Below are 18,963 nucleotides of genomic sequence, written 5' to 3'. Positions count from 1 at the left end.
CGAGTCATAGAGACTGAATAAACTACATTCCGGAAAAAACCAACGGCAGGAAAATATTGTAGCGGGACCGGATGTGGCGCCAGCGTGCTCGTTGCTAGGCAACGGTGGTAAACAGTCACGCCTCGGACTGAAGTGCGGGTAAGAAAACGCGGCCGGGTCGGGCAGATCGGGGCGTGAGAGATATTAGGGAAGGATGTTAGGAGCAACCGAGCCTCCATTGGCATCCTCCGGTTTCTGGGGGGAAGATCGGGGCCCTTGTTGCCTGTTGTACAGAACCGAACGGGCAAGTGTCTGCTGTGAGCATTATTTTGTGACGTTTTTATTTTTAGAACTAATGAAGCGCTAGCCTTCTCTGCTAGTAGTTAGAGACCCCGGTTGGAACCCCCCGCTGTGTCATTGGGACTTTGCTGGGTGACCATGGACCACTCACACACTTTCAGATACTTCATAGGGTTATAGTGTGGATAAAATAGAGGCGCTTCTCACTGGGGAGAAACGCAGAGTGTAAATGAAATAACTAAGTTTGTGTTATATGCCATCAAGTTGCTTCCAGTTCCTATGAATAATGACCTCCAAAACATCCTGTAATTAACAACCTAGCTCAGGTCCTGGCAACTGAATGCTGCAGCTTCATTTACTGAGTCAATCCATCTCATGTTGGGTCTTCCTCTTTTCCTACTGCCTTCAACGTTTCCTAGCATTGTTTTCTCTTCCAGTGAGTCTTATCTTCTCCTAATGTGACCAAATAAATTAGTAGCAAAAGCATTTACAGACAAATAGTTAGGTGTTTAGAACAGAGGTCTCACCAGAGGAGGATTAATCCAGAGGTTGCTCTTGGTTTCTCATCAATAGTAAATGCATTTAAAATAAAATGTATAAAAAGTATTGTATTTAATAAGATCATAAAGTGTACACAAACTCAAGTGTCTAAAGCTGCCTGGTTACACCTGCTACAGAACTTGCCCATCAATGAACTAAGGACCAGTCAACTAGCATCTTATCTTTGTAAGTGTTTGAACAAGTCACACCAAGACAGCTGTAACAGCAGAGGAGACTCGGGTTTTTTGCTGTATGACTAATTTTTAAAATAATATAGGAAGAATTGTGAATTTATAGAATGGTAAAATCATTATTTTAAATCATGTTGTTATAGCCCCTGATCCTGGACCCTTTCCAGTCAGGATTCAGACCAAGGCATGGGACAGAAACAGCTCTAGTAGTGTTAGTGGATGATCTCTGTCTGAATATAGACAAAGGCTATGTCTCCTTATTGCTCCTCCTTGATCTATCTGCAGCCTTTGATAACAGTAGACCATGCCATCCTGTTGAGACATTTAGAAACAGAAGTGGGCATCAGAGGATGTACCCTGGACTGGTTTAAATCATTTCTCATGGAACAGACTCAAAGGGTGGCCACTGAAGATCAGCTATCTCCAGAATGGGAACTATCTTGCAGGGTTCTGCAGGGCACAATCTTACCTCCCATTTTATTCAACCTCTACGTAAAACCTTTAGGAGAACTTATTCACAGCTATGGAGTTGGATGTCACCAATATGCAGATGACACACAACTCTATATCTCGCTATCTAGGTCCCCACAGGATGCAGTAGAAATCTTAGATTGCTGCCTGACAGCTGTAGTGAAATGGTTAAAAAACAACACATTGAAATTGAACCCAGACAAGACTGAAGTGATGCTTGTTGGGAAGGCAGAGATCTTGAAGGATATTGTACTCCCCACTTTTGATGAGTTTGTTTGACCCTCACTGACTCGGTTAAGAGCCTAGGAGTTATACTGGATCCAGCGCTACTACTAGAAAAAAAAGTTAAGGCAGCGGCAAAAAATGCTGTTTACAACCTCTCTTGCCTGGAAGATGGCTTATCTTGAAACAGCCAACCTGGCCACCTGGATCCATGCTATGCTAACATCAAGGCTTGACTTTTGTAATGCATTATACATAGGTCTCCCATCTAAGCTAACTAGGAGGCTCCAATTAGTGCAAAATGCTGCAGCTCGACTGTTATCAGGAGCAAACAGGAGCATCAGCATTACTCCCATCCTACAGTCGCTCCATTGGCTACCTATCAGTTACTGTGCTCAGTTCAAAGTAATGGTTATTACATACAAAGCCCTTCATGGCCTTGGTCCGGCATACCTGGACCACCTCCCTCCGTATGTTCCTCTATGGCAGCTTCGCTCATCTGAACAGGGTCTCCTGCAGGTGCCAGGTGGCACATGGGCGAAATCAACAGCAGCCTGTACACAAGCTTTCTCTGTGGTGGCCCCTACCCAGTGGAATGACCTGCCTGAGGAGGTCAGGAGAGCATCCACTCTCCTGGCTTTCCACAAATGATGCAAAATTGAATGATTCAAAAAGGCTTTTTACTCAAATGGGAGGGCTGCATTATAGGGATGGGGTCTCAGATGCTTTGCTAATGAGTTAGGAACCATAGACTTCACCATTATGTTGCCTTACATATTATCTGTTGCTTTAAATATGTACCCCTATATAGTACCTGTGCTTTAAATTGTCTAAGGTCAATCCTAGAAGTGATCATGTTCTGTTTCAGTATTTTCTTCTACTTTGTATTGGATTCTTGCTAAGGCTATGTCTTTTAAAAATCAAATATTTTTACCCTATGGCATTGTTTATGGAAATGTTCCTTGATACCGTATGGAAATGTACTTGATACGGATTGTACTAATCTCATACTGTATAATCTGCCTTGAGTCTCAGTGAGAAAGGCGGACTATAAATGACATAAATAAAATAATAAATTAAAAAAAATAAATCCAGGCTTTTCACTTATGTTTTTTCTGCTTTTTACCCCTAACAAGTCCTTCAGGCTGGAGATTTGTGCACTACCTTGCTACCCGCACCTTCCCTGTATTTACTTCATACTAGGACCCTATCCTCCTTAAGGAAAGGAGGTAAAGTAGATCTATTTTAGTTTATAGTGATAACTGTGCTTATATACAAGTCTTCTAAACAGATTAGTACCCCACTCAGAAAGGTGAACAAAGTCACTGTTATTATTATCTCCTCTATACAGCTAGGGAGCTGGGGCTGAGAGCAGTGGTTTACCCAAGGTCACCTGCTGGGCTCATGGCAGTACAGGGATTCAAACCAGCAGAATGATTCGCAACCCAACCACTACTATGTTTACTTTGACACATGCTCAGCATTCATTAATTCTGCAGTAGAGAACACATTGGTCTGAACCCAGATCTCTTTATGCTGGACCTTACAGAGAGTAGATTGGGAAACTCTGGGTGTGGACAATGCAGGAGTCATACAACAAACCAAACCAAAAAAGTTTATTCAGATGGTAAAGTGAATGGTAACTTCTTCCCAGTTCAGCCACCTCAACAACACAATGCTAGAGCTGGGAATTTCTTTATACCAGGTTTTTCAATAAACAGCTTTTACTGTAACAGCTTGCCCTTGTCAACTTTTTAATTGAGAACAGCACCCAAATGCCTGTCTGTCAAGTATAGTCCCTAGTGGACTCCCCTGCCTGGTCTAGGATACCTCCTAACCCTGTCCCCTCCAAAACTCTCAACTGACTGTTTTGTTTTTTTCCATTGGTGGCTGACAGTTCAACTTCCCACTTCAGAGTTCCATTCCTTGTGAATGTGATTGGTCAACTCTAACTAGTGGGGGATAGAGGGTAGAACCTTCTCCTATCTGCCACACACATTTGTCAGGTATTAAAGTTTTCTGAAATCTGCAACTCATATTCTACTGCTATCTGATAAACCTTTTTCTGTAGCCTAAACATCTGCTGCAGTTGTTTTAAGGCTAGTGCAACACTAATTTTAAAAAATCAAACACCAGCCTTAAGCCATAGTGCCATTTTTGGTCAGTAGTTTTTCAAACAAAATTATATGTATATTTTCAGTTTTGTGATATGAGAATGGGCAAGGTGAGTATTAGATTTAACTGACAGAAGAAATAGCAAAAAGTACCTTCTATCTCAGCTGAGTCTGACAAGAACAAACCCTGTTAAGGACAGGCAGCATAAGCCTGTCCAAAGCCCATTTAGCCAACCAGAATCACCACCCCCTTGTCTGGATAAAGCTTCAGCCTGTTCTCCATTAGCCACTTGACCCCAATAGACTGGGGCCCAGCTGCTTCCAAAAACTTAGATACGTACAGCTGGTTGACATTAGCTCATTGATGATTCTCAACTCCTAAGATATGGATGATGTAACATATATATTAACCAATATGTGAGGTTATACAGATCCCTGTTGCACTCTGCAGGACAACTCTCAGAAGGTTGATTCTGAAGCTTTTTACCATAGCTCTATGGCCAGATAGAAAAGTGTTAAACCACTCTAGCACTATTCTGCTCATGTAATTTCTCACCTTGTAAACAGATCATCTACCAGAGTACTCAAAGTTGTCTCTATTCCATAACTAGGCCTGAAGCAAGACTGGAATCCTGAAGTTCCTCTACACCACCTCTCTCTATAACCTTACCCCAAGAATGTAGGTTCAGAACTGGCCTATAATCAGTCTTGATTTTCTGATTCAAAGGATTCTTTAAGAGAAGATATATATCACTGCCTCTTAACATCCTTGAGAAAACAGCCACAGTTAGTGAGATATTAGAGATTTTCATTAGAGGCCTGGCAGGTTTTTATTAACTAGGAGGAACAAGGATACAGGCTTCAAGTGGTTACCTTCATATCCCACAAAGCTCCTTCAATATCCATCAAGGACAACATACAGAAACCTTTCAGAAAAGGGCTAGGCACCTCTCCTACCTGTACTATTGTCAAACTAACATCCAAATTGGATTGTATATGATTATATCAGCAAAAACATCAAAGCTAATTGCCAACTCCCTCTTATTTTGGGACTCCATTCTAGACGTCATCAACTACCAAGTTATCTTGGATACAAGTCTGCTGATGCAATGATAGTGGCAATACCGCTTATCATGGCTACCTCATAGTCTTTTAAATGAGCTTCTACCAACAACTCTGTCACCATCATTCCATCTTTAGGTCATTCAGTATAGCGCCATAGCGCTGAGTTCCCCCCAAAGGGAAAGAGAGGGCACTGAAGAGCAATCCTGATGATTGCCTCAACCAACCAGTATTCCAGGCTGTTACAAGGGTATTAGTAGAACTGCTGTTTGGCCTCAAAATCCTTCAGGGCATATTGGAATCCAACCAAGACTCATCACTCTAATTGGGCCACGACCCCTGCAGAGTGAGGCAAGCTGCACATACTGTGCATTCAACAAATAATGATCAGACTATAGTGCAGGTTCAATAACTAAATCTTTTACAAGACCACCAGTTATTTGCTGTAGCATAGTGGTCCAAGTGATTGGAATCCCACTACTGCCATAAGCTCAGTAGGTGGCCTAGGTTAAGCCACTCATCTCAGCCCCAGCTCCCCAGCTGTGGGGATAATAATACTGACTTTGTTTGCTCTCAGTGGAGCACTAATCTGTCTAGAAGAGCAGTATATAAGCACAGTTATTATCATTATTTATTACAAAAGATTAAATTCAGCATCTCATGTCTCATACACAGGGATTATAACAGTGCATTTAGAGTTAATGGATACTTTCTATTTAGTGTGTGTATATTTTAAGACAGCTTAAGGATTCCTGGAGTGCAGCAGAAGTTTCTGACGGGAGGAACTGGCTTCTATGGAATATGATGACAGCTGCCAGAGTAGAATTAGATTATACTAACATATATGCCCATCTATGACTGTAACATGTTGCTGAACAGAGATTTTTGTACTTAGAAACAGAACCTTGAATGCCTGTTGCTTTGGACAGCAGCAGACTGAGGCTTTGGCCTCTGTGCTTGTGCTGTGGGTCTTCTAGTGTTTAATTGTGAAAAACAGTGGCAGGGCTAAAGAGTCTCCTTATCTGATCTAGCTGGGCTCTACTTATGTTGTTTTAAGTGTGTATTTGACCAGACTAAGTGCATAAAGAGAGAGGCAGCCAGATAGCCAGAGAGAGATCCTACCTGAGGTCATACTATGAGTGAATACATATGGAGTAAACAAAGCAATGCAGAGTTGGAGACAAACTGATATCCTTAGCCACAGAGAATTGGAGAAAAATCCAGACATGGGAAATTTCTGGGTCCTTGAATAAAGGTAGAGGAGCCAACAGGAAGAACCTTTTAAAACAGTAGCTAAGAAGGCCCTGTCCCATCATAGGGTTTTCAGGGTAAGAGATAATTAGAAGTGGTTTACCATTGCCTTCTTCTGTGCAGTACTAACCAAATACTCTGCCAGTGTCACCTTCCATTACTGCTGCCAAGTAGGTAGCCTTCAAGAATTCCTCTGCTTCCATCACCATTGGAACAGTCAATTCTTTTCTGCTGATGTGACTGTTGATTCCTGAAGGGGGTGGATGCATTTTAGTCTGGTGTCTCTGCTTTGACCATTCTGCCTTGAGTGTCTCTTCCAGTTGTTTAGACTCTTGACTGTGCTCCTGATGGTATTGCTGCCAGCTTCCCTAACACAGTCAACCCCCTCCCCATGTTAAAGCGCGTGACTTGTGCACAGAGACAAAGAAATCTATTATAATAACCAGGGCAAAGAAATATAGGAAAACAAAAAAGAAGAACAAGAGATCTGTTCAAAAAAATCCAGGAAATCAAAGGTAAATTCAAACCGCAGCTTGGCTGAAAGAACAACACAAAAATATAGTATCCAATCAGGACAAAATAAAGGAAAGATGGAGACAATACACTGAAGAACTATGGAAGTATGACAAATACATTCAAATAAGAATCTTTTAACGAAGAACCAGAAATCTTAGAAAGTGAAGTGAAAGCTGCACTCAAAGCAATTCGAAGAAACAACGCACCTGGAGTAGACGGGATACCAATAGAGCTATAGAAACTGAGTCCATCACAATCTTAACAAGAGTCTGTCAACAAATATGGAAAACAAAACTATGGCCCACAGACTAGAAACGCTCCCGTCTACATTCCAATACCAGAAAGGGTATGCCAAAGAATGCAGCAACTATCGGACCATCGCATTAATTTCTCATGCAAGCAAGGTTTGCAAGAGCCAGTTTGGTGTAGTGGTTAAGAGCGCGGGACTCTAATCTAGAGAGCCGGGTTTGATTCCCCACTCCTCCACTTGAAGCCAGCTGGGTGACCTTGGGCTAGTCACAGTTCTCTGGAGCTCTCTCAGCCCCACCCACTTCACAGGGTGTTTTGTTGTGGGGATAATAATGATATACTTTGTAAACTGCTCTGAGTGGGCATTCAGTTGTCCTGAAGGGTGGTATATAAATCGATTGTTATTGTTATTATTATGTTATTAAAGTGATGCTCAAAATTCTACAGCAGACTGTTACCATATATGGAATGAGAAATGCCAGATATTCACGCTGGATTCAGAAAAGAGAGAGGCACTAGAGATCACATTGCAAATTTACAATGGCTAATGGAACATACTAGGGAATTTTAGAAGAAATCAGCCTGTTTTATAGATTACAGCAAAGTTTTTGACTGTGTGGATCATGAAAAACTATGATGTTAAAAGAAATGGGAGTGTCACAACATCTGATTGTTTTGATGCACAACCTGTACTCTGGACAAGAGGCTACTGTTAGGACAGAGTATAGGGGAACAGAATGGTTTCTAGTTGCAAAGGTGTCTGACAAGGATGCATATTATCCCCCTATCTGTTCAATCTTTATGCAGATCATATCATAAGGAATGCTGGATTAAATTTAGAAGACAGTGGAGTGAAAACTGGTGGAACATTAACAGTTTTAGATATGCAGATGATACCATATTACGAGCAGAAAACAGCGAACACTTAAGACTACTGATGAAGGTTAAAGGAGAAAGTGCCAAAGCAGGATTATAGCTGAACATCAAGAAGACAAAAGTAATTACTGAGGAATTACACAATTTTAAAGCTGACAATGAGGAAATTGAAATGATTCAAGATTTTCTATTCCTTTGCTCTATCATCAACCTGCAACCAAGAAATCTGAAGAAGACTGAGACTTGGAAGAGCAGCTGTGAGGGAACTAGATCCTTAAAGATAAAGATGTCTCTCTGGGGACCAAGATCAAGATCATCCAAACAATGGTATTCTCCATTACTATGTATGGATGTGAAAGTTGGACAATGAAGAAAGTTGACAGGAAGAAAATTGATTCATTTGAAATGTCATGCTGGAGGATACCATGGATGGCCCAAAAGACAAATAAGTAGGTTCTAGATAAAATCAAATCTGAATTCTCCCTAGAAGCTAAAATGACAAACCTGAGGCTATTGTTCTTAGATTACATCATGAGAAGACAAGACTCTCTGGAAAAGTCAACAATGCTAGGAAAAGTTGAAGGCAGCAGGAAAAGAGGAAGGCTCAAAACAAGGTAGTTTGACTCAACAAAAGAAGCCACATCTGGCTTCTTTTGCTGCCTTGCGCAACTGTGTTTGGTAGAGTAGTATATGAATATTTTAATTGTTTCAGTGCTAAATCTCACTCTCTCACACACTTCTTGTTTCTTCCCTCAGTTCTTAGTTACAAAGGCATAAGGGAAAGGGGCCCCAGTCTGCCCAGGAGTGTTTGGGCAACATTTGGGAAACCTAGGAATCCTGGCTATTGTACTGGTGCAATATCCTTATAGTCCCAATAAATATGCCAATGGTATTGTGCCTTGTGCATCACTCTTCAAAGACATCAACATCCTCTACACCTTTATAAATGTCCCCTAGGATTGGTGAGTCTTTGCATCCCCTTTTCCTAATATAATGAGAGAAACAAGATCATACAATGAAAGCCCTAATTACAGCACATACTTAGCTTGTTGTATTTCCCCAGGCTTTACTGTAGATGCTGAATGGCTCAATTGCAGCTTGCTATGTGTTCCCACAAGGATCCAATTGTGTCCAGTCCCAATCTTTCTGTGACAAGCCAGGAGAAATGTTATTCTGAGGCTCTTGGGGAACAGCCAAGGTTAGAACACCCGAGGACTAATATCCAGCAACAACTCCTGTCTAACAAAGATAAGAAGATGAAAGATGTTTGCATTCAAGAAGGTTGGAGATCTTCCTATTCTCAGCCTGCAGGAAGCAGCCAACTTATTTCAGAGAATGCAAGATTCTGGTATGCTGGCCCACACAATTGGTATCTCAAGAACCAAGTTAGCACTCTGCCCTTCCACTGGAGAGCCAAGCGGAGACAAGGTATAGACAGGGCATACCCACTAAAACCAGTCTTTCATCAAAAAGCTGGCAATAGTTCCATACCTAGTACTTGGCAAGTTGGGACTTCCCCAACCACAGAGACTCCTTCCCCTAACATTAGCTCAGAGACTCCTTCCCTTAACATTAGCTCAGAGAGCAAAAGAAGAACACATGCAGTCAAGGCCCAGCATGTTGGAGTGCCTTCTCCTTCAGTAGAACAGTCAAAGACAGCAGTTTTTCATCCAGGAAGGGCAGAGTCAGGCTATATTAAAAAACTGGAGGCTGCTAGTAGGAATTTGGAGGAGGAGATCCAGAGGAAGGAAGCCCTACTTAGGGAGAAGCTGAGAAGAACAGAAAAGGAGCTTCTGAGGATCCAGTGGGAGAAGCAGCAGGCACAGACAAAAACAAAAAAGCAGCAAAGACTATGGATGCCTGAGAGGAAAGCAACAGACATCTCTTGGGGGCATCTTTCCAGACCTACAGCCCAGCCATATGATGGTCAAAGGAAAACTGTTCTGACTAGCCCTGTTGTTTCTGTGGAGACAACGTCAGTTCCCTCAGAGCTCCATATGGAAAGGCTCAAAAAGCAACAGTTAGCGGTTAGCAGTAGTAACCGAGAAAATGTTCCCCAGAAAAACACTATAACTCCTTGTCCAGAGTTGGCTTCCAGGCATGACCAGCCTCCAACAGTAGTCCTTTTAAGACAGACTGAGTGCATGGCAACACCATACATGGAATCTCCAAGCAGTGTAGAAGATAGCAGTGAATGCAGTTTTTGTGGACGGAAGTTTTACTCCTTCAGGTTGGAGAAGCACATAAGCATCTGCAGAAAGAATCACAGCTCCAAAAGAAAAGTATTTGATTCAAGTAAAGCCAGAGCAAAGGGCACTGAATTAGAGGCATACAATCTCTTGATGGGCTCAGGTACCTCCTGGGTAAGACATTTACTTACTTATATACTGTTTCTAATCTTGGAAACAAAGAGATTTCCATGGGGCTGCCAACCATCTCTGATCCACCCAGAATTATCCTTAACTTTAAAAATGTAACATCATCAAATGCCCTCATACAACCCTCTACTCCCCACTTTGTCTAGCTAAGGTTTAGCTCAATAAGACTTGGCTTAGAGGATAAGTTTGTATATCTTCTTTCATAGTACAAGAAGTGCCATTAGTAGTAAGGACATAGCAGGATACAGCAAAGGATCATTGGGATGAAGAAAATATTCACACAAGAGAATCTAGTGGAATTTGAAACCTTGCTCTTTCAGAAAGTCTGTAGAGTTTCACAGTTAATTCTGTAAATTGTTCCCAATTCAAGGGATTTCATCTGCACTCCAACCACAATATTCAGATATTAAACATAGTGGTAGCATTAGATTAGAGAGGCAGTGTAGACTTGAGGTGGGAATGTAAACAAATTACCATGACTTTTAAAAAGTCTTTTGTCTGTATAAACCTGATCTTCAGCTCTGCTGGGTCCACCTATCTATATTCATGTGCATTATGATGTTCAACTTGTTTAACTGCTTCAGAGCACTGGGAATTTACTGCCATAGAAATATCCCACTTTCACAAATACAACAACTGATTTGGGTTTACATCAAAAACATTGGCAAGAAACATTGTACATTTTGAACTAACATTATTACATAAATGGTTTTCTTTCTCCCCTTTGTTACTACAGAAAAAAACTTTAACTAAAAGTACCGACACTTCTATGCAAAGCAGTATGCAGCCTAAGCAAAGCAACTGGAAACAGAAGCACAAGTCTTTCATCGAGACACTGCGTAGGGCTCGTGAGATGCAGCGAATAATCTCCAAAGGGGGAAAGGCCTCAGACCTTCCTCCAGTACCCCCCATGGAGAATCCAGACTACAAAATGTGTCCGTACTGCACACGTTTGTTTGCCCCTCAGGTGGCTGAGAGACACATTCCCAAGTGCAAGAACATCAAGAATAGACCGCCACCACCACCACAGCAAAAGAGACATTGCTAGTCACCCATTTTCACCCAGGTGAAAGCTTCAACTTGAGTAATTACACTGGGACCTCACCCCCTGCTATTTCCCTAAGTTTGACAGGACAAATAGCAAAGAGCACCCCAGTGGCTGTGGCTTCATTTTTTAAAAGCACAGGCATGTACAGTCTGTAAACCTACAAGCTGTGAGAAGATTATTAAATTCCTCATGTTGGGTATTCGGATCAGTACTTCTTGAAAGAGTTTACAGTCTGCATACCAGTTCTCTCACATTTGGGTTTAAAGGGACTTCCCAAATGGTTCACCTGCAAATACGAGTAAACAGACACTTCTACACAGTCTGTAAGGAAACAACTATAAGAGATAACAGAAGTGATGGCTGTGGGACATAGCTGTTTCAGTATGATTTGGAGAAGTTCAGTTCCTGCCTCTTGATATGCAACCATATCCTCAGGGAAAGGGATATTGATGTAGTTCTTGGGAAGGTAGGCATTTACGATGGCTGTGCTTGTGCCATCAAGTAAGTGGTGGAGACATCTGGCCAGCCAGGGAGAGTGTTTGGCAAATACAGATTTTCTCTAACCAAATTTTGAAAGTTTAGGCCAAATGAGTTGTTTTGATATCGCTTTAAAGGTGGCAGGTGTAAAAGAGGTAGTGTCCAAGCTCCTACCTCACTTCACTGGTTGTATAAGTATGTCGGAGAACACTGAAGTGCTTGACTTTGTGAAAATTTAGGATGTGTGATTCAGGATAGTTTCCCATCTTGAAGAAGCTTGTGTACTGGGGAGCATGACACAACAGTTGCAAAATATCCAGAACTTTGGTTACTTACAAAATCCCTAAAGGCTGAAACCAGCACAGCTTTTTCTGTGGTACACTGGTTCTTGCTTCTTGTTTTCTGAGTGCATTCAGATCAGGTAATATAATCAAAGTAGAGTTACTTTTTTTGTGGCTCTCCTACGTTCACCTGGGATAACTGTTTCCAAAGGAATTCATGAAAAAGATCTAAATTCAGATCAGATTTCTCTTGAGTAATGGCTTCAAAAGAATTAGTTCAATAAAACAGTTCTCACAAGAGCTAGAAACATGCTCTGTACAAAGTGAAAGCTACACCAACATGTTGGATTCTGCAATTGTATGGTATTCCAGTAAAATGCAGTCCTGACCACTGCCTCCTTTTCCAGCAAAGCCAGTTAAAATTTCCAGTCCCTCTGAAACCTAGCCCTTCATTCCAGTTCTGTGGAGTACTGCATGCATGACAAGAAGATTTACATACTCAGAAGTGCTGTCTGTTACATTCTGTGGCTGATCTCTAGCTCAGATTAAGTCCTACAAAGATGCTTGCCATCAGATGTAATGCAGCCTTTTCCCTTCATACTTGTTCAACATGCAAGCTCTTGTCATACACCAAACACAGAATGGAAGGTATTTCTCTCTCTGAAAATGGGAGTAGAAGCAGTAATTATATGTGGACAATTATAAAAACCCACACACAAAAGTTGTAGTCTATGAATCTCCTGTTTCATAATGAGTCTTTTGACAGACTACATAGATACCATTTCTCTCATTTCACACTCATTTTCAAAAAGCCCAGTGCAGTGTTTTCTGTGGCTGCTGAGTAGAATCCTGGGAATGAAAGTTCATTTAAAAAATTAAATTTTTAAAATAAGCAATATTAGGAACATGAGAAGGCACTCCAACCTTTGAGATAGCTCTGGGTGCTAGAAGTGTAGCTTTAGAATACTGCTTCAAAGGAATTTCTATCCTTAAAGGCTTCTCCCATAATACAAATAGAATAAATTGGTCTAATGCTAGTTACTGGGCTACATAATTTATTGCTGCAAAGTATATGCAGCCTTGTTCCCAAAAGCGTCTATCAGCTAGGAGGAACACATTGCACTTCAGCAGATACAATGTATACTCCTAGTATCTCCAGTAGCCGATACACTTGTTTACTCTTTATCAAGCATGCACACCACGAAAGGCAGACATCATCTCTACACCATTTCAGAAAGCAGAGAACCCTTTCTCAATTCCATGTCTGAGACATAAAAACCCATCAGAAGCAAGTTAACTAAAGCAATAGTATATCACCAGTATGTTAATCCCATCATATTAATGCAATGATTGCTGATGATATACAATGCTGATAAAGTATCTACATGACTAAAATAGACGGGGTATTTAACTGTGTTTAGAGAACCATCATTACAGTGATTGTTAAGTTGTATAGCAGTAAAGAGGCAAACCCTTACTGGAGAACTCAGGCACTTCCTTTCATGTTAGGATTTCTAACAACGGCAAGTGTAGAACAAAATAAACTTAAATTGAGAAAGTCTCTTTCACTGTAGCAAAATCAGAACTCCAATGCTGACGTAGCCATCAGGGAGCTACAAGAATCATCTCACTTCTATTAAAAAGAGTCAGGACATGTAGGTTAATAAGTGTCAATGTTTATTTAAAACAGAAAACTTCAAACCATTCCACCACTGAACATCTCAAAGATAGATGATGACAAACTAGTTTCCAACTAGTGTCAGTGCAGATATAAGACATGTTCTATAACAAATCAAGAACACCGCTAGCAAAAGACCAACATCTGCATAGTTAGCACTGTTGGATGGGGAAGGGATGTGGGTCTGAAACTGCTGCGAGGCACCCCAGCCCACTTGTCCTTCACTCTCAAGTCCAGAACAAGGTTTGTTTTAAAATGCATCTTTGGTTGCATCACATAGTTGGTGCATAAGTCACAGTCTGTAACAGGCACATATTGGACAGTGTGAATTCTTTATTAAGGCACATATTGCTGTGAAGCACCATTCATCCTCAGTATGGTAATCCACTACTCCAGTAGCTCCAAAAGGAACCTCGTGCTCCAAAAGGAACCTTGTGCATTTTATTTTCCAAACATGGAGCACTGAGAAATAAAGATAGCAGTGCACTGCAGGACAGCAACCCCCATCAGGTCAGTGAATCTTTGCTGAACATGGCTCAGGCTTAGTTCAAATCCCTACTGTATAACTGTCATACAAAACAGCTTCAACACTTATAGAAGACAGGAGATCACAGGTATCAAGAACAACTGGATGGCACTATCTGCTGAACAACTTGGAACTCATCCTATTTAGGTTCTTTGCGCTCCTTCTCCCAACAGTAAGGAATGGCCAGCTGCCTTGGTCTTGGGGCTGAACACAGGAAAAAGATTGCCTGATATTTTTTCTAAATACTGTCTTGAAACTAAACCAGGTAATGATTTTAAAATATGCTATTTCTAGAGGGATGCTCTGGCACCCATCTCCAGCCAAGAAACATTTTATCAGCCTGAATATACTTCTAGAAGAGAAAAGTACCTAGGGATGTTAGAGACAGGAGTGTGAAAGACTAAGAGCATATGACAGAACTACCAGATCAAAAGTAGAATACCAAGAAGACAGTGATCATTTCAGAGAGATTAGGCTGTGAGGAACCATGGAAATCCCTCCCCAAGGTGAGGACGAATACAGATGTGCCTCCCCTAGGAGCCATATCTGCTCCAAAAGTTTCATCAATTGGGCAAACTAATTAGCAAAAGTATTAGTTTCGTTATCTAATGGGGAAAAGGGCTATCTTGCCTTCAAAGTTACTTCACATACAGCTTATTACTGATAGTATACAAAATGCTTTGAAGTTACATTTATTTATTTATATTATTTATAGTCAGCCTCTCCAGCTGAGACTTAAAAGTGAATTGCACAGTATAAGTCAATCCAATAAATGATTGGGATATTCAGTAAATACAAAAGGGTAAGGCTTGGCCAAGCACTACCAGAAATCTGGTTAAGTGCATTCTGTAAAAGCCCACACAGCTGCCTTCTGGGCCAAACACTGGACAGAAAGCTGAAGTTGAAGGGGTGATGGTATAAAGTAAGAGGCTTTCAATAGCTCTTTTAAGAAACTAAAAACAAACAGAAGTTCTGGTACTCAACTTAAGCTGAACAGATGGAACAAATTGTCTGTCTAAATTCAAATTCTACACATTCCTTGTCTGGCTTGAAAAAAAAAGCTGCTGTGAATTCTAGAAATAGAGATCTCTTCTCTGATAATGGGAAGCTTCAGTCAGTTTTTTGTTTCTGAATTTGGTTAGCAAGAAGTGCTAATAACAAGCGCCTAAGATCCTTTCCCAAACATCCCCTTTAGTTATAGCTGTACAGACTGAAGGAAAAATCGCTAGAAATGCGTCTGAAGTAAAAACCATAATTGCTACCATTTCTCTGTTTTGCATGCTCTTTTTCTGGCTTTAGAGCAAGCTCTTTTTTTGGTTTTTCACAGAGGCAGGGGTCCTGCCCCTTAACCTTTCAGGACATTCAGTATCACTGCAATGTTTGGGGTTCAATATAGAGTTTTCTTCTTCCAATTGCATGAAGATGAAGTGACTAATATTGGGGGGCTCAATACAACTCTCAGGAAGTTCTGAAAGAATGAAGAGCTTACAACAATTAAGAGTAATTCCTATCATGTGGTTACTTGACCTCAAGGACAGGATAACATAACAAGAGCTTGCTGCTGTTGTGACACTGGAGTGTGGCCTTGGCTAGAATTTGGAGTTCTGCCACTTTAAATTTTCTCCTAGGCTCATAGCTTAAGAACCCCCATGCCCCCACATACAGGCATGTTTTTCTGGAGAATCTGACCTTGTTCACAAGGTCCTGAAGTCAGGAAAGCTTCTCTTGCATTCAGTTAGTGTGCTGTGACACTGGATGGATTCCAGTGGACTCAAAAGACTAGAGGCTGAAGCGGCATGAATCAGTTCCCAGGAGACACCAGGAGTCAGAATCCAAGTCAGGCTTCAGATCTGCTTCCATCTCTTCCTTGGAAGTTTGTGTGGCTTTGGTATGAGCCTCCAACTGTTCAGGTAAATAAGAAAAGCATTCTCTATATAGTAAAGCAGCAAGTGGCAAGTTACAACACAAGTTCCATCAACTGGTATCTTACAGCTGTGCTAGTTCCATTATGTTAATCCAAATCAGTTTCAATGGACGGCAAGAACATTTAACATCCAACATGTAATCTGCTAGTTTCCCCAAAAGGCACCCTTACCAGGTGTGTCCCTTCCATCCTAGAGATATTCTGAAGCTGGGCACTGAGACGAGTGGTTTCCTGCTGCAGTTTCTGCTGGTCTGCCAAGCATTTTAGTACCAAAGCATTCAGTCGTTGCAGTTCAGCCTGCAACAAACTGCACTTGCATGCTGTTGGTACCACAGATGTCTTCTCCCCACTGCAAGCCTCTGCTGTATCAAGGAGGTTCTGCTACACAGGAAGGAAGATGCAAGAATAAATTTATTTACAAAAACATGAAACCTTCAAGACCAATGACTGCCTAAGTCATCATAAAAAGCAATGGATGCTCTTAAATATTCTCAGCAGTCTACTCTTCATGAAATCAACTGGTCTTAGTGTTAATTTTTCAAAACTATATTAACTGTCCTTAAAAAAGAAAGACATTTTCACACACATAGTCCATTTTCAGGCCAGTCTGAACTCTCTTGCCTTAATGTATTGTGTAGATCTTGTCAATTTAGTAATCTCACTATATATCATTAGCATGCCCCTTATCCTTTTCCCCTAGATAAACACTCTATTTTAAGCCAATCACCATGAGACTGATTTCTGCCCCTAGCACCAAGCCACTATGAAGGGTTTCCATAAGATGACAAAGGTATACATTAAAACATAGAAATACAGAGCTGGGAGGTACCTCCATGGGTCATCTAGTCCAATCCACTGCACAATGCAGGAAATTCACAGCTATCTCCCCCTCACCTCCTCCAGTGACCCCTGCACTATGCCCAGAGGAAGGCAAAAAAACCCTCCAGGATCACTTGCCAATTTGGCTCAAAAGAAAATTTCTTCCTGACTCTAAAGCGGCAAACAGCATTACCCTGAGAGTATAAGAAAGGGTCACGAGAGCCTAGCACCGGCTCATCCCTTCATGCCCTCCCTTTCCTGATCAGTGTACATTATTGAGTCAGAGAATCATCATAGCAGTCAGGCGGCCATCTATCCTTAAACATCTCCAAGGAAATCTCCACCTCCTGAGGAAGCCAGTTCCACCGAGGAACCACTGTGTCAGGGAATTCTTCCTAATGTTTAGCCAAAATTTTTTGCTTTACTTTTAACCTGTTGTTTCTGGTCCAACCCTCAGGAGCAACAGAAAATAACTCTGCTCCATCCTCTATGTGACAGCCCTTAAAATACTTGAAGAGGGCTATCACATTACTTCTCAGTTACCTTCTCTCCAGGTCAAACAGCCCAAGGAACAGTCAGTGTGATAGAGAGAAGACCCTGCCAGACTGCATGCCTGCTTGCTGCCTTCCCTCCTAATAAGAAGCTTCTGGAACATGGCTGGCCAGAGGATTTTTGGTACACTAAGCAAAGGTTCCAAGGGTGCAAAAGCTTCCTCCCCTGTGGGGAGACAAGAATGTGGTGCCCACCCTCCTTACCCCCTCACACCAAAGGTCTCCTTCAACCTTTCCTCATAAGACTTGGTCTCCAGACCCCTCATCATCTTTGTTGCTCTCCTTTGGACACGTTCCAGCTTCTCAACATCCTTCTTAAACTGTAGTGCCCAAAACTAAATACAGTACTCCAAATGAGGTCTAACCAGAGCACAGTAAAGCAATACCATCACATAATTACCAAGGGCTCTGTTGTGGACTTGTTGATATCAACAGTTGGTGGAGAAGGTAAGTGGAGTCCTTTCAGCTCTTTGTAGGGAAGAGTCTCCTTTTCAGATCCTGAAGAGTTTAGGCTTACAAGAGAAGGTGTTTCAGGCATGGGGATGAACTCGGCATTCTCTAGCTCCTAGTCACAGAAAAAGAGTGAGGAATTTGATATCAGCATTTCTTTATACTTACCAACTACATAAATAATAAGGGAAACATGGATATTTCTGACTAGAATACAGAGAATCTTTCTATGCAGGCTGAGAGGATGTCAGTAATTGTTTTTATATAACTTAATCCTGAGCAGTTGCAAAAACAGAGCCAGCCACACCTTGTGGGGAGGGGGATGGCAGCTGAAAAGAATCTTCAGAGGATGCTAGCCAAAATTATTTTATTTACAAAATTTATACCCTGACTTTCTGCCCTTCAGGGCCCACAAGGCAGTTAACAGATTAAAAATATATATAATAAAAACAAATCTTGAAAACCATTAAAATCAAACACACATATCATTAAACCCAAGCTAAAGCACACAGACAAAACATAAAACAACAATTAAAACACAGGGCATGAAAGAGGGATCTCTGAGGTAACATCAGATGAAAGAAAAATAGTTTTCACCCACTAACGGAGGCCTACAAAAGAAGGGGATGGACAAATCTCTCTGGGGAGAGAGTTCCAGAATCTGGGTGCCACTACTAAGAAAGCCCACTCCTGAGCTGCCACCCACCTAACCTCATAAGCTGAGGGCATCTGAAGCAGGGCCTTGGAAGATGACCATAGCAGTTGGACAGGTTCATAAGGGAGTAGGCAGCCCTTTGGGTGCGTGGGTCCCAAGCCATGTATGAATTTAAAGATCAACATTTGGAGCTGTGCCCAGAAAAAGACTGGGAGCTAGTGTAGATGGGCCAAAACTAGAGTGATATGGTCCCTACAACCTATTTCAGTCAACATTCTGGCTGCAGCATTCTGCACTAACTGAAGCTTTTGAACACTTTTCAAGGATAGCCTCACATATATTGCAATAGATGTAACCAGGACATGCACCACAGTAGCCAGATCTTTTCTACCTAGGAAAGAATGC

General features: G+C 41.5%; 2 protein-coding genes across 4 annotated transcripts in view; one reads left to right on the top strand and one right to left on the bottom strand.

The window, feature by feature from the left end:
• The first annotated feature begins 59 nt into the window (after positions 1-59).
• ZC2HC1C (zinc finger C2HC-type containing 1C) lies at positions 60-11,366 on the top strand. Of its 2 annotated transcripts, none has more exons than XR_008596494.1 (2): positions 60-138; positions 10,886-10,974. XR_008596494.1 is itself a non-coding variant. In XM_054970627.1 (2 exons), the coding sequence occupies exons 1-2, from the start codon at positions 8,854-8,856 to the stop codon at positions 11,195-11,197; spliced, it is 1,593 nt and encodes a 530-aa protein (XP_054826602.1). In that variant the 5' UTR covers positions 8,808-8,853; the 3' UTR covers positions 11,198-11,366. The 2 variants fall into 2 exon arrangements, 1 of the variants encoding a protein (XP_054826602.1); XM_054970627.1 differs by lacking the exon at positions 60-138 and adding an exon at positions 8,808-10,134 and having other exon boundaries at positions 10,886-11,366.
• A 2,249-nt stretch (positions 11,367-13,615) lies between these two features.
• NEK9 (NIMA related kinase 9) overlaps positions 13,616-18,963 on the bottom strand; it is a 30,877-nt gene continuing 25,529 nt past the window's right edge. The window contains exons 20-22 of one of the 2 annotated variants that reach the window (XM_054970625.1): positions 17,854-18,018; positions 16,255-16,464; positions 13,616-16,061 (exon numbers count right to left, since the gene is read on the bottom strand). In XM_054970625.1, the coding sequence (XP_054826600.1) occupies positions 15,939-16,061; positions 16,255-16,464; positions 17,854-18,018 (498 nt within the window). In that variant the 3' untranslated portion in view covers positions 13,616-15,938. The remainder of the gene's footprint in view (positions 16,062-16,254; positions 16,465-17,853; positions 18,019-18,963) is intronic. The other variant, XM_054970626.1, reaches the window with a different exon arrangement.

This window comes from Eublepharis macularius, chromosome 2 (assembly GCF_028583425.1).
Source record: "Eublepharis macularius isolate TG4126 chromosome 2, MPM_Emac_v1.0, whole genome shotgun sequence".
In the NCBI taxonomy this organism is placed as follows: Eukaryota; Metazoa; Chordata; class Lepidosauria; order Squamata; family Eublepharidae; genus Eublepharis; species Eublepharis macularius.
Note: the sequence above shows the minus strand (reverse complement) of the source record. Positions and strands in the feature narration are given on the sequence as shown.

Excerpts from the sequence above, each read along its gene's own strand:
- ZC2HC1C (XM_054970627.1), top strand. The coding sequence starts at position 8,854 with ATGGCTCAATTGCAGCTTGCTATGTGTTCCCACAAGGATCCAATTGTG. Across the intron at positions 10,135-10,885 it reads TGGGCTCAGGTACCTCCTGG|AAAAAAACTTTAACTAAAAG; the intron begins GTAAGACATTTA and ends TTGTTACTACAG.